General features: G+C 55.8%; 2 protein-coding genes across 2 annotated transcripts in view; both read right to left on the bottom strand.

Moving 5' to 3' along the window:
* The window catches only part of CDH15 (cadherin 15), a 16,940-nt gene extending 13,058 nt beyond the window's left edge, over window positions 1-3,882 (bottom strand). The window contains exon 1 of the mRNA XM_004377766.1: window positions 3,841-3,882. Within this exon, the coding sequence (XP_004377823.1) occupies window positions 3,841-3,882 (42 nt within the window). The remainder of the gene's footprint in view (window positions 1-3,840) is intronic.
* Window positions 3,883-4,319: 437 nt separating this feature from the next.
* Window positions 4,320-12,448, bottom strand: part of ACSF3 (acyl-CoA synthetase family member 3) — a 91,571-nt gene continuing 83,442 nt past the window's right edge. The window contains exon 11 of the mRNA XM_004377806.2: window positions 4,320-4,620. Coding sequence (XP_004377863.1) covers window positions 4,320-4,620 — 301 coding nt within the window. The remainder of the gene's footprint in view (window positions 4,621-12,448) is intronic.

The following is a 12,448-nucleotide window of genomic DNA, read 5'->3' as shown; positions in this document are numbered from 1 at the left end:
GGGGCCCACCGTGGGGAACAAGGGACATCTGGTGCCTGGGCCAAAGCCACATCAGCAAAGCCAGCTCCCAGACCCCCAGCACCCTGGACCCAGGGACAAAAGTGACCTTGAAAACAGAGCTGAGTGGAAACAGAGTCATGCCCCGGGGCAGCCCCTTCTGTCTCCCACCAAGCCACGGCCAATGGAGCTTACAGGCTCCTTCCCTGACACCAAATGATACCCTCAAGTCCATTTTTGGACCCTGCCCTGAACCAAGAACACTCATCTGGCCAAAACACACTTGCTGGGCGACCCCAGGCCTGTTGCTCATACCCGGCCCTGCCCTTCCAGGGTCGGCAACCCCTCAGGAGTTCTTAAAGCTGCTCTCAGGACTCCAGGCTGAGGGGGAAGCAGGGAAAGACCGGGCCTTGGCCTGCAGCTCCTGGGCCCTGAAGGCACTGGGTGTCCTGGTTGCAGAGGCGTATCTAAGGTATGGCAGCTATGGCACATGCCCTGGGTGCCACTTGGTGGGTGGGAATGTGCCAGTGAGTACTTCCTATTAACCTAGTATGGCCCAGGGTCCTTTCTCAAGCACAGCAGACACAGAGACATAGGGAGGGAGGGAAGAGGGAGACACTTGCCCCTGGGCGCAAGTTCAAGGGGGTGCCAGATGAGGCGTGGAATGACATTCTGAGGCGCCACGAATATGAAAGACTGAAGCAGCCGGAGGGCGGGGTTGGGGTGGGGGAAGGTGTTTCTGCTGACATGTCACCACTATCAACGTCTATTCAACTTGAAATGGGAGGCGGTGCAACTTAGAGATTGCCCCTGCGCGTTCGCGTTCGTTTACCCTCGCTAAGGGCCTGCAGGGGTGCAAATTCAGTGCTTGCTATAGGCACTATTTTGCTTTCTTGAATAAAAGGGGCAGGGCCATGGGGTCAGGCCAGCCGATGCAGTGTCGGGGGCAATGGGCTCACCTTACACAGGTGGACTGTGGACTTCCAAAGGAAGGAGGCCCACCCTGATGCTGCTTCCAAGCCTGGAATTTCTCAGATTCTAGGAATGGGTGTGGGGCCCGGTGCTCCTGGTGAGACAGTGATGGGGTTTGCCCTGGCACAGGCCAGGGCGGTACCCTGCCCCCAGGATTTGGCAGAGGCCCTGAGATGTCACTGCAGGAAGCCCCGCCGAGCTTGGCATCTTCACAAAGTCCCCCCCACCCCCGCCCCTGGAATCCGGTTGGGGCCCCCAACTCCTGGACGCCTGGGTCGGGGGCAGGCACGCCAGGAATGGGCCAGCTGTCAGCCTGGCCCAGCGGAGACCTCCAAATGCCTCCTTGTGGCCCACCCCCTCCAGCTGCTGCAGCTTCAGAGCAAGAAATGGGGTGGGGGAGGGCAGTGTCCCCTCCCACTTAGATGGCAGCAGACCACCTCCTTGGCAGGCATCCTGCCTGGCCCCTACCACAGGGAGAAACTGTAGACCTTGGGGCGCAGCAGGGGCTGTCCTGACTCCTGGAGGGAGCACTGGAGCAGGAGTCTTCTGCCCTCCACTGCCACAGTGACAGTTGGACTGCCCACTGTTTCGTCTGCCTGGCACTGGGTGTCCACTAGGTCCTGGTCAAGGCACACATGCTGCAAAGTCCCAGGAGTGCCCCAAGGCCTGGGTCTCTCTTCCCTGTTCACCAGCTGGGACACGGCTCCACTTTTCCTGGTGCGGCAGGGGTCTGTGGGATTCATCCCTGCTCCCCACCCCCCATCCCTTGGCTAGGGTGGGGTTCCAGGTGTAGGCTGGGAGAGGAGAGGAGACAGGGGCTGGGGCCCACTGAGGTCCCCCTGGGCTCATGAGCTGAGATTTGGAGGAGGAAAGAGACCATGGAAGGTGAGTGACTTGTCCGAGGCCACAAGATGGATAACGGAGCTGCTCCGAGCCCACCTCCCACCCAGTGCCCTGCTGGCCTTGGGCCGCTTGCCTTTGGGGCACCCGGAGATAGAAGAAGGGGGATCCAGGAGGCAGCCCAGGGGCTGGATAGCTGGACAAAGAAGGACAAAAGTCTGAAAGCCGAGCTGGGTGGGGGAGGGGGCCAGGATCCTTACTGACGTATTTCAGCAGGGCAGGAGAGCCCCCCTCACACCAGAGGTAATTTGAGTCACACTGGAGCGAAGGGAACTCAGGGGCCAGGCCCCTACCAGGGTCCCCATCCCCACTTGACTGCCAGGAGCCTACCTCCAGCGGTCTGGGGGGAGGAGGGGGGGAGGCGGTCTGTAATAGCCCTGAGAGGGAGGGAAGGGGCAAAGAGGGGGTGGCCCTTGGATCCCTGGGAGGCGAAAAGAAAGCTAAGAGGGCTCCAGCTCCCCAGCAGAATCCACCTGGGCCTGCTGAAAGGCAGACACTCTCAGACGCACAGCTGCGGGGCCTCCAGGAGTGTTTTAACAGTGGCGGCCACTGGGCCATGGGGATGGGTGGGAGCAATGCTGGAGGCCTGGGGCCTTCCAGACATGAGTCCCAGGGTGTGATGTATCCGGCCTGTGGGTGCAGGCGTCTGTAGTGTGGGGCCAGGCGGCCTGTGGGGCCGCCTGTGGAAGGGCAGCTGGCTGGGCACCTGGTTAGCAGCCAGGGCTGAAACCCGAGAAGGGCCATGGGAGCTGGGCTGTCTTCAGGAATTAGAGGGGGTTGAGGAAGCCCCCATAGGTGGGCGCTGGGCAAGGGACCAGCTCCCCTCACCAATGCCCAGCACTGGCTACCTGCCTTGCTCATGACCATATGGTAATCAATGACCCATGAAGCCTCGCAGAGCCCTTTCTGCTCATGAAATCTACAAATCCCGAGGGCAATCCTGCCCTTATCCTGGGGTTGCAGGTCAGAAGGCTGAGGGCCAGAGAGAAGGCGCCAGAGGTCTTCGGGCCAGGAGGAAGCCGAGTTGAGCTCTGAACCCACACAGCTTGGTCCCTGGCTCAGCCACATCCCCTGAGGGCAAGCAGCCACCAAGACCCCACGCTTCACCCTGCGCCCTCAGCTCAGCATCTGCCCAGCAGCTGGCCTGGGTGTAAGGAGGCGACATGGCCTTGTCCAGGGAGTGCCCTTGGTGGGGAGGAGGGACCTGAGGTCTGGGCCCCCTCCCACCACACCTCGTCTCACGTGAGGTGCCAGAGTGCCTGGGTTGAGAGGAAAGTTGTGGGCAGAGTCCCAGGAGTTCTGGGGGCTGTGGCTCCAGGCGGGCACAAAAGTGTGGCCAACCATCTGGGGCTGTGGGCAGGGGCTGGGGGCCGCTGAGTGTGCTGGGACCTGGGCTCCGTGTGCACAGGGAATTCCCGACACAGCAGCCATCTCTGGAACTCGAGTTCCTGGAGGGCAGAGCCTACAGCTGCCTGAGCACACCCCCCCGCCCCCCGCCCAAGGGCACATGGGGGGGGGTCTCTTGGACACAACCCAAGACCAAGGAGGGTTATGTGCCAACCTGGACCACAGGAGAGAATCCTGTTGGGAAATCTGGACCCAGTTCCTCCAGCCAGAGTAGGGGGGTCCTGTCTGCTCCCTCCTCCCCGAGCCCAGCAGGGTTGTCTGGCCCTGCATTTCCAAAGGGAAGGGAAAGCCCACCCCGAGGTCTCCTGCCTGCTTGTGGACCCCCATGCTCCAGCGTGACTCCCCAGTTCTGGGGTGGCTTCACCAAACTTGCCTGCATCCTAGCCCTTCTTCCCTCTAGGACCCACCTAGGTGCCAGGCAGCCCCATGAAGCCCCTCAGAGCGCCCCGGTCGGCGCTGCCCCACCCCAGCAGCCCCCTGGGAGACTCCAGGGCCCACTTTAGGGCTGACCTGTCCCGGCAGAACAGGGGAGGCAGGTTCTCCAGCGAGGCGCTGAAGGCTTACCTGGGCGAGCAGCCCAAAGGCGAGGAGCAGTGCGGCGTCCATAAGGCGAGTGTCCGGGCGCCTCCTGCTCGCGACCCAAGAAGAGCTTTGGCCAGGGATGAGTGACAGCGCAAGTGCGCGCCGGGCTGGGGGCCTCTGACAGCACGTGGGCGGGCGGGGCGGGGCCGGTAAGGGGTGAAGGATGAGTGACAGCACGTGTGCAGACGGGCGGGGCGGAGCCGGAGGAGGGGTGGCCAGGACGTGGGTGGGGCCGAGTGACAAGGGGGCTGACTGGGCGAGTGGCACAAATATGCGGGCGGGGCGGGGCGGAATGACAACACGTAGGCAGGCGGGCGAGGTGGCCGGGCTGGGGGCGGGGCCGGGTGACAGCACGTGTGCGGGAGGGGCGGGGCCAAGTGACAACATGTGTGCTGGCGGGGCGGGGCGGCAGCTGCCTTGGGACTTGGGGCTTCCAGGGGTCAGGAGAGGAGGGGGCAGGCTTACCGCTTCCAGGCAGAGGCGCACTCCAGGCTTGGTGGAGTGGGCTGGAGCGGGCTCAGGACGGGGTCTGAAGCCAGGAGGGGCTCAGGCAGGGTCAGACCCAGGGTCAAGCGCTTGCTGGTACGCAGCCCGAGCTGGTCCGCCTCCACTCCGGAGGCCCTGCCTGTTAGGCCCTCTCCAGCTGCGTCTCTCCGCAGCCCAGAGCATGTTATCTCCTCTTGGCTGCGGCTTCTCTGCACGCCAGGACTGCGCGGAGGGTGCTGCCCCTCCGGTCGGTGCGGGTCCCCAGCCTCCCCAGCTCTAGCCCCTGGAGGGCAAGGCTTAAAGTAATGTCATCCCTGTAGTGTGGTGCGCTGGGGGACAAGGGTGATCACATCTCTGCATCTTCTCAGTGCCCCGATTGAGGACAGAAGAAATCACAGTCCCCGTCTTACACTTGTTAGGTGCCATCGAGTTGGTTCCCACTCATAGCAACCCTATGTACGACAGAACGAAACACTGCCCCGTCCTGCGCCATCCTCACAACCTTGTTATGCTTGAGCCCATTGCTGCAGCCACTGTATCAATCCATCTTGTCGAGGGTCTTCCTCTTTTTCGCTGGCCCTCTACTTTACCACGCATGATGTCCTTCTTCAGGGACTGATCCCCCCTGATAACATGTCCAAGGTATGTGAGATGTAGTCTCGCCATCCTTGCTTCTAAGGAGCATTCTGGTTGTACTCCATCTTACATAAGAGGGGCTAAAGCTCCCGATCTGGGGCGACTGGTATAGAAAGTGGCCGACTGGGGTTCGATGACAGTCTAAGACTCTTTCCACTTTCCCCTCCACCTAACAGTCCCCCGCCTGACCCTGCCAGGCCCTCCCAAGCCCAGAGGCGCTTCCAAGGAATCCCACACCTCCCACTACAGGCTTAAGACTGGAAAGGCCCAGGAGAGGGTGGGGCCCGGCTACGGAGAGAGGGCCAGAGCAAAGCCTGCATCCAGGCACCTGCGCAGGTGTGTGCATGTGAGTGTGTGTAAGACTGCATTCATGTGTTTAAGATTGCATGTGGGTAAGACTGCATGTGCATGTGTAAGACTGCATGCTTGCATTGCTTAAGACTGTGTTTATGTTTAAGACTGCATGCATATGTATTCATTTGTAAGGCTGCATGTGTGAGTGCACATGCATCCATCCTGGGATGAGCTCAGGGAAGCCAGAGCAGACCCTCCAATCTGGGGCCAGAGTAGTGTGGCTGACTGAGCAGATGGTGGCCCAGCAGGTAACAGAGTAGCCTGAGCCTGGCACTGGCCAGTCTGTTCCTGCAATGCTCACCTGGCTATTCTAGTTTATTTGCAAACATGGTGTCTTAGTTATCTAGTGCTGCTATACAGAAATACCACAAGTGGATGGCTTTAAGAAAGTCATTCACAGTTTAGGAGGCTAGAAGTCCGAATTTAGGGTGCCAGTTCCAGCGGAAGGCTTTCTCTCTGTCGGCTCTCGGAGAAGGTCGTTGTTATTAATCATCCCTTGATCTAGGAGTTTCTCAGTGCAGAGATGCCAGGTCCAAAGGACATGCTCCGCTCCTGGCTCTTCTTTCTTAGTGGAACGAGGTCCCTCTCCTCTCTGCTTGCTTCTCTTTTTTATATCTCAAGAGACTGACTCAAAATACAAGCTAATCCTATAGATCATGTCCTGCCTCATTAATATAACTGCCTCTAATCTAGCCTCATTAACATCATAGAGGTTAGGATTTACAACACATAGGATAATCACATCAGATCACAAAATGGTGGACAACCACATAATACTACGAATCATGGCCTAGCCAGGTAGACACACATTTTGGGGGGACACAATTAAATCCATAACACATGGATATGCCCTAACCAGGAGCAGCAGTGGGGCTCTGCCAGATGGTGCTTCAGGAACAAACAGCCCCCAGCCTCCCAGTAGCACAGTCCCTTTCTGCTTGCCTCACAGGCAGACTGGCCCTGGCTCAGCTTCCATCTCCTCATCCTGCCACCAGCTGACAGCACAACCCTGACCTGGGGCAAGCCCTTCTGGGGCAGCGTGGATGAAACCTGTTGCAGTGGCTCTTATGGTCTTTGCACAGTCGAGGCACACATGGCCCGCAGTTGACCATGGCCTGGGGAGTTCTTGTCCCCAGAGCCTCACACAAACCACGTGGCGACACATGGGGGTCACACTTCGTCCAGTGAGAGGCGCAAGCAGTTGGGAACGATACAACCATTTAGCACTCGAACCAAAAGAAAGCTGGGGAGTGGCACAGAGACTGTGAGCTGGGGAGATACAAGGCCTCACTGCGGGGGTGCCGCAGGCCCTGAATTCATTGGGCCCTGCCTCTTGATTCCACCAATGCTCCCCAATGCCTCAGGGCAAAGCTCAGGGTCTTGAGCCCCACATCCACGATGTCCCACCCTGTTTTCCAGGCCTTACATGCCTGACTGGACCACCTGACTCACACCCTGCACCTGGCACTTTCTACCTGTGAAGCCAGCAACACCTTTCTTCTCACTGTTGCCTACAGAACTTCTACTCATCCCTCAACCCTCAGGTTCCACGCTGCCCCTTCTTATGGAACCCACTCCCTACCCCAGCCAAAACAGTCCTTCCCTCCTCTGAACTCCTGAACCCCTCCTGTTTCGTACGCAGTTACTGGGTTACCTATCTGTTCTGGGGAGCACACACCTGCTCCCTCAACGCCCAGGACAGGCCCAGCTCATAGTACTGGTGGTGGGATGGCCAGGCTGGAGGAAGGGCGGAGGGGTGAGGTGGGAGGAAGGCCCTGTGGACCAGTGTTGCTTTCTTTTGAGCAGGTGGGGGGTTCTGACCAGTCCTGCCCCCTCCCCTTCCTGAGGCATGCACAGGCAGGGCCTCGCCTCTCTCCAGATGGCTGTGTGGTGGTGCAGGTGCTGGTAGTATCTGTCCCTGTGGTGCGCTTGGAAGGAGGCTAGGCTGCCGGGGGCGGGGGGGCCTCCACTCACTTCCCCCAGGTGCAGAGGGAGGGGGAGATACTTCCTCTCCAAACTGAGGCCTCTGCTGCTGGGGCATAGTCCCTGAGGTCACCGTCTCTCTCTGAGGCAGGGACCCCAAAGCTGGGGTGGAGTAGCCCTCTGACCCTTTCACGGTGCTGGCTTCACGGCTAAGGTGTAGGAAGCAGGGTCCGAAGCTCCCCTCCCCACCCAGAGGGGCTGCAGTTTCTGCAGGATCAACTCCAGGTGCCCTGAACCGGGGCTGGGGGCTGACCACTGAGAGACCCCTCTTCTCCCTCTGCCTTTCCATCCCTATTGGGGAGGAAAACTGAGGCCAAACCCCTTCTCCTGCAGGGCCTGGGGGACTCTGTGTGTGTGGGTAAACTGGGTCAGCTTATGGTGACCCTCCAAGTGCAGAGAGGGGCCAATGGAGAGGGGTCCCAGGCTGGTACCCCAGCCCGCAGGGGCTGATGCCCCAGTGAGAGATCCTGCTTTTACCCAGGGCAGCCCTGGAGGCTGGGAGGCGGAGCCCTGGCCAAGTCGGTCTCTTCTCTGGCCTCAGTCTCCTCATCTGTAAAAAAGGGGGATGGGTAGATGTGCCCGTAGTGCTGCCAGCTTCGCCCATTCCAGGCCAAAAAGGGGTGGTTTGGAGTTCAACTTAACAAGGAGACCCTCACCTCTGGAAGGGCCTGCCCTTTCCTGGGGACTCTGCAACCCCTGACCCTCCGGAGCTCCTCACCTTCCCCACTCCATGACTCCAGCTCTGACCCCCCCACTCCCCCGCAATTCCTCCCTTTTCCCTACTCTGCAGCTTTGAACATTCCAGGCAGCGCTTCGCCACCGCTCAGAACCCTCCATGATCCTCCACAAAGGGCCGGCCACACTCTTCTCCCTCCTCTCCTGGAGCTGAGCAGGCTTGCCTGGGGTCAGGCGTGCGTGGCGTGTGTCCTGCGTGGCAGGGAGTGGCATGGTGCGGTAGACACCTGTACGTGCGCAGGGCGTGGGTGGAAAGGATTGCTAGGGCGGGCCCATGAAGGGAGGCCGCATTGGGGGTGGGGTTCCCACTCCGTCTCGGCCCAGGGTACCCCGGTCCCCAGCCGCATCCCGTCCTGGGCTCAGCGAAGCCGAGCCTCCTGGGCATCTGTGCCTAGGAGCTCAGGCCAGAGCTGAGACGGGCTCCTCATATCCCGTGTGTCTGCATGCCCACTCTGGCCCTATTGAAGGTCACGGCCCCTCATTTGCCTGGGTGACCCCCTTCTTCCAGGGTCTGGCTGCTGCCACCTTGGTACCAGGCCATGCTGGTCACGGGTGGCAACAGGGGTGGATGGATGATCCCGCCCTGCCACTTGGGCCTTAGAAGTCAGTGCAGAGACTGTCGCACATTTGGGGAGCAATGGGGTGCCTTCTCACTCCTCCAGGAGCAGGCAGAGCAAGCTGGGGTGCTCCTGTGAAGGGGAGAGGGGGCTGGGGAGAAGGGCAGCCATTCTGGGCAGGGAACAGAAACCTGGGAGGCCCAGAGGGCAGCAGAGCCCATCCACCTGGCCTGACCTGGGCATTGCCTGAGTTCTGTTTAATATGATCATTGGATGGTGCAAATGGTGAAGCAATCTACTACTAGCCGTGCTTGACTACTAGCCGAAAGGTTGGTGGTTCAAACCCACCCAGAGAATCCTTGGAAGACAGCAATCTGTTTCTGAAAGGTCATTGCCTAGAAAACCCTATGGAGCAGTTCCACTCTGCACTTATCGGTCACCATGAGTAAGAATGGACTCAATGACAACTAACAACTTGATAAAACCAGGGGCCACAGACAGCTCTTTGCAAAGAGTGACACTACCATGCTTTATAGTAATGCTGTCATTATACAGTGAAATAAGGATTATTGTGTATAAAACCGTGTACTTCTATATAGACCTATACACAAACATGTTCACACCCCCTCCAACTAAGGGCCAGCACTGGGTCCTGGCAGTGACTCTGTCCACTGCACAGATTCAGGTGTGGCAGATTAGCAAGGTGTGGGAGGTACGATGGTCCCCAAAGTGTCCACGGCCAGCCCAGGACCTGTGGACATGGGCAAAGGGTCTCTGCAGATGTGATAAAGGTTACGATGGGATGTGAAATAGGAGACCATTCTGGACAGTCTATTCACATGAGCCCATTAAAGTACACAAACTGGGAGCATGAGAAGGCTGAGATGGAGGGGCCCCATGCAGGGACTGGGAGAGGCCTCCATGAGCTGAGGGCAGCCCTGGCCACCAGGGAGGTGGGGACCTCAGTCCTACACAAGGAACGAGACTCCTCTATGACAGGAATGACCTGGACAGAGTCTCCCTGAGCCTCCAGGTGAAAGCCTGCCCACCGGTCACCCTGACTTCTGCCTCATGAGAGCTGGTGCAGAAGAACCAGTGCACACTACCCCTCCCACAACCGAGATCCATTTTAAGAAGAGGTCACCAAGGCAGGTGAACTCACCAGTGGCCAGGTGTGTGGCCAGGTGTGAAGGCAGCTCTGGGGGTTCAGGCTGCTTATGGGGGAATGCGCAGAGGACAGAACCTAGGCCGAGGATGGGGGCAGAGGGGATGGAGAGATGAGGGCACGCTAGTTCTGGATGTGAATCTGGGGTTGGGGGCAGTTGCATACAACAACAATGGTAAAAGTTAGCCTGTTCTGAAAGCTCCTCAAGTCCCAGGCTCCCCGATGACCCCCATTTTAAGACAAGGAGGCCGAAAACCTAGAGGAAATGGACAAATTTCTGAAACTCACTACCTACCTAAACCAACACAGAGGTAGAACAACTAAATAAACCCATAACAAGAGATTGAAAAGGTAATTAAAAAACTCCCAACATAAAAAAGCCCTGGCCCAGATGGCTTCACTGGAGAATTCTGCCAAACTTTCAGAGAAGAGCTTACACCACTACTACTAAAGATATTTCAGAGCATAGAAAAAGATGGAATACTCCAAAACTCATTCTATGAAGCTAGCATAACCCTGATACCAAAACCAGGTAAAGACACCACAAAAAAAGAGAAAATTACAGACCAAATCCCTCCTAAACATTGACGCAAAAATCCTCAACAAAATTCTAGCCAATAGAATTCAGCAACATATCAAAAAAATAATTCAGGAGGACTTCCGGCAACATGGCATTCTAGACAGAAGCACCACACCATCCCTCCACAGCAAAGATCTGAAAAACCAAGCCAAACAGAGAAGACAGCAATCCTGACAACCTAAACATCAAATGAAGAGATAAAGGTGTGGGAGGTGCGATGTACCAAATGGAATAAGAAACTGACAGAGAACAGAGAGCAAGGAGACATACATGGAGAGGTCCCCTATCAGCTAATGCAGCACGGATCTGCCATCTTGAACTCCTATCAGAGACCAGCAAATAGGGGGTACAAGAAAGCAGCTTCATGGAGACAGGAGACAGAACAACTGGTAACTGGAGATATATGCTTTCCCACCCCCCACCCTTCTTCACCCCTGCTCAGCCTCCTCTGCTTCCTGTGGCCACAGTCTCTTGGCTAGGAAGCACTGGCTGCTTGGATTCCACCCGCCCGCACTGGCTGACTCCCTGAATGCCATTTGTTGCCTGCTGCTGTTGCTTTTTTCCAATTCTTTTGATTTATTCCTTACCTCTCACCACCTCCCCCTCCTTCCACTCAAATACCTGGCTCCGTGCACCATCTTTGCTTCTTCTTGAGGGGCTGTGGAGCTGCTTCCCGGTCCATGCTGCCACGCTGGTGGGATCCTGGGGCTTTTTTGTTTGTTTGTTTGTTTGTTTTGAATTGTTTGTTTTCTTTTTTCTTTTCTCGAGTTGGGAGCTCGTTTTGGCCGGGCAGTGCTGCACAGCTTGGGACCTATCCCCTCAGCTTGTGCAGACGCACAGAGGGATCCCTGAGCACATTTCTTTTTTCTTGTTTTTTTTTCTTTCAGTTTTTTGGTTTTTTTTGGGGGGGGTTCTTGTTCTTTTTTTAAAATTTGTTTTGTTTTCTTTTGTCTCTTTTTCCTTTTTTGTCTTTCTTCATTACTCAGTTTCTCATCTCTCTATACCTTCCTTCTCTTCCTATCCACTGAATACCTGGCGCTGAATAGCTCTACGTCTCCTAGCCAGGATGTACTTCAACACTTGGGAACAACTTCCCCTAGGAGCTTTGCTGTTCTTTTTTCTTTCTGATTTTTATTTATTTATTCATTCTTTTGTTTTCTTTTTTTCTTCTTCTTCTCCTTTTTGTTTTTCTACATTTCATAGTCTCTCATCTCTCCACTCCAACGGCAATCTCCCCTAGTACTCTTTTTTGTTTGTATGTTTTTGGCTTCTGTACCTCTCTCCTCTCTCCCATACCCATCTTAGCTCCACACATAACAATCTCCCCCCTCCATCCTGCCTACCTGCACAGTGCGCTTAACATCACACCACCAAACAGCACAGACACAGCTACCAGAACCTGCCCTGCACTGATTATGGACCTGCCCTGGTGGCTGTAGTAAGTGCCACAAACAACCCATCCCAGCAACGCCTCTTCAGCTAGACCTGCCCTGCTGTACCATATCTGAGTGACTGACCCTGCCAATTGGAGAAGGAGGCAAAAAGTATCATGCCCACAGATGAGCAAACAAAGAACACAGAGCCTGTCTGCTCAGACATAGCCAAATAAAAAAAAAAGACAAAACAAACAAATCTACAATCAGTAAATGAGAAAAATAACTACTGAATGCCCTGAAACAGCAGACAATATCAAAACATTTACAAAAACAGGACAGGATGGTTCCAGGAGGCATCCAAAATAAAACACAAGATGACTTTCCAGTAGAAGAAAAGGCACTAGAACTACCTGATAGGGAATTCAAATCTGTAATACTCAGAATTATCCAAGATTTGAAACAAAAAGCAGACAAAAATAAGGAAAAAATAGACAAATTCATGGAAAAGGTGGGCAAATTCATAGAAAATACAGACAAAAAAATGGAAGAATTCAGGAAAATAATGCAGGAACAAAATGTCAAAATAAATTCACAACTAGAAATTATACAAAAACAACAATTATAAATCCAAAAGATAAACAAGATTTCAGAAATGGACAGTGTCATAGAAGGGCTGAGGAGCAGATTTGGAATGGTGGAAGACAGGATCAGTGGAATT

The sequence above is a fragment of the Trichechus manatus genome, unplaced genomic scaffold (genome assembly GCF_000243295.1).
Source record: "Trichechus manatus latirostris isolate Lorelei unplaced genomic scaffold, TriManLat1.0 scaffold00053, whole genome shotgun sequence".
In the NCBI taxonomy this organism is placed as follows: domain Eukaryota; kingdom Metazoa; phylum Chordata; class Mammalia; order Sirenia; family Trichechidae; genus Trichechus; species Trichechus manatus.
This window is presented reverse-complemented; position numbering and strand designations above follow the sequence as displayed.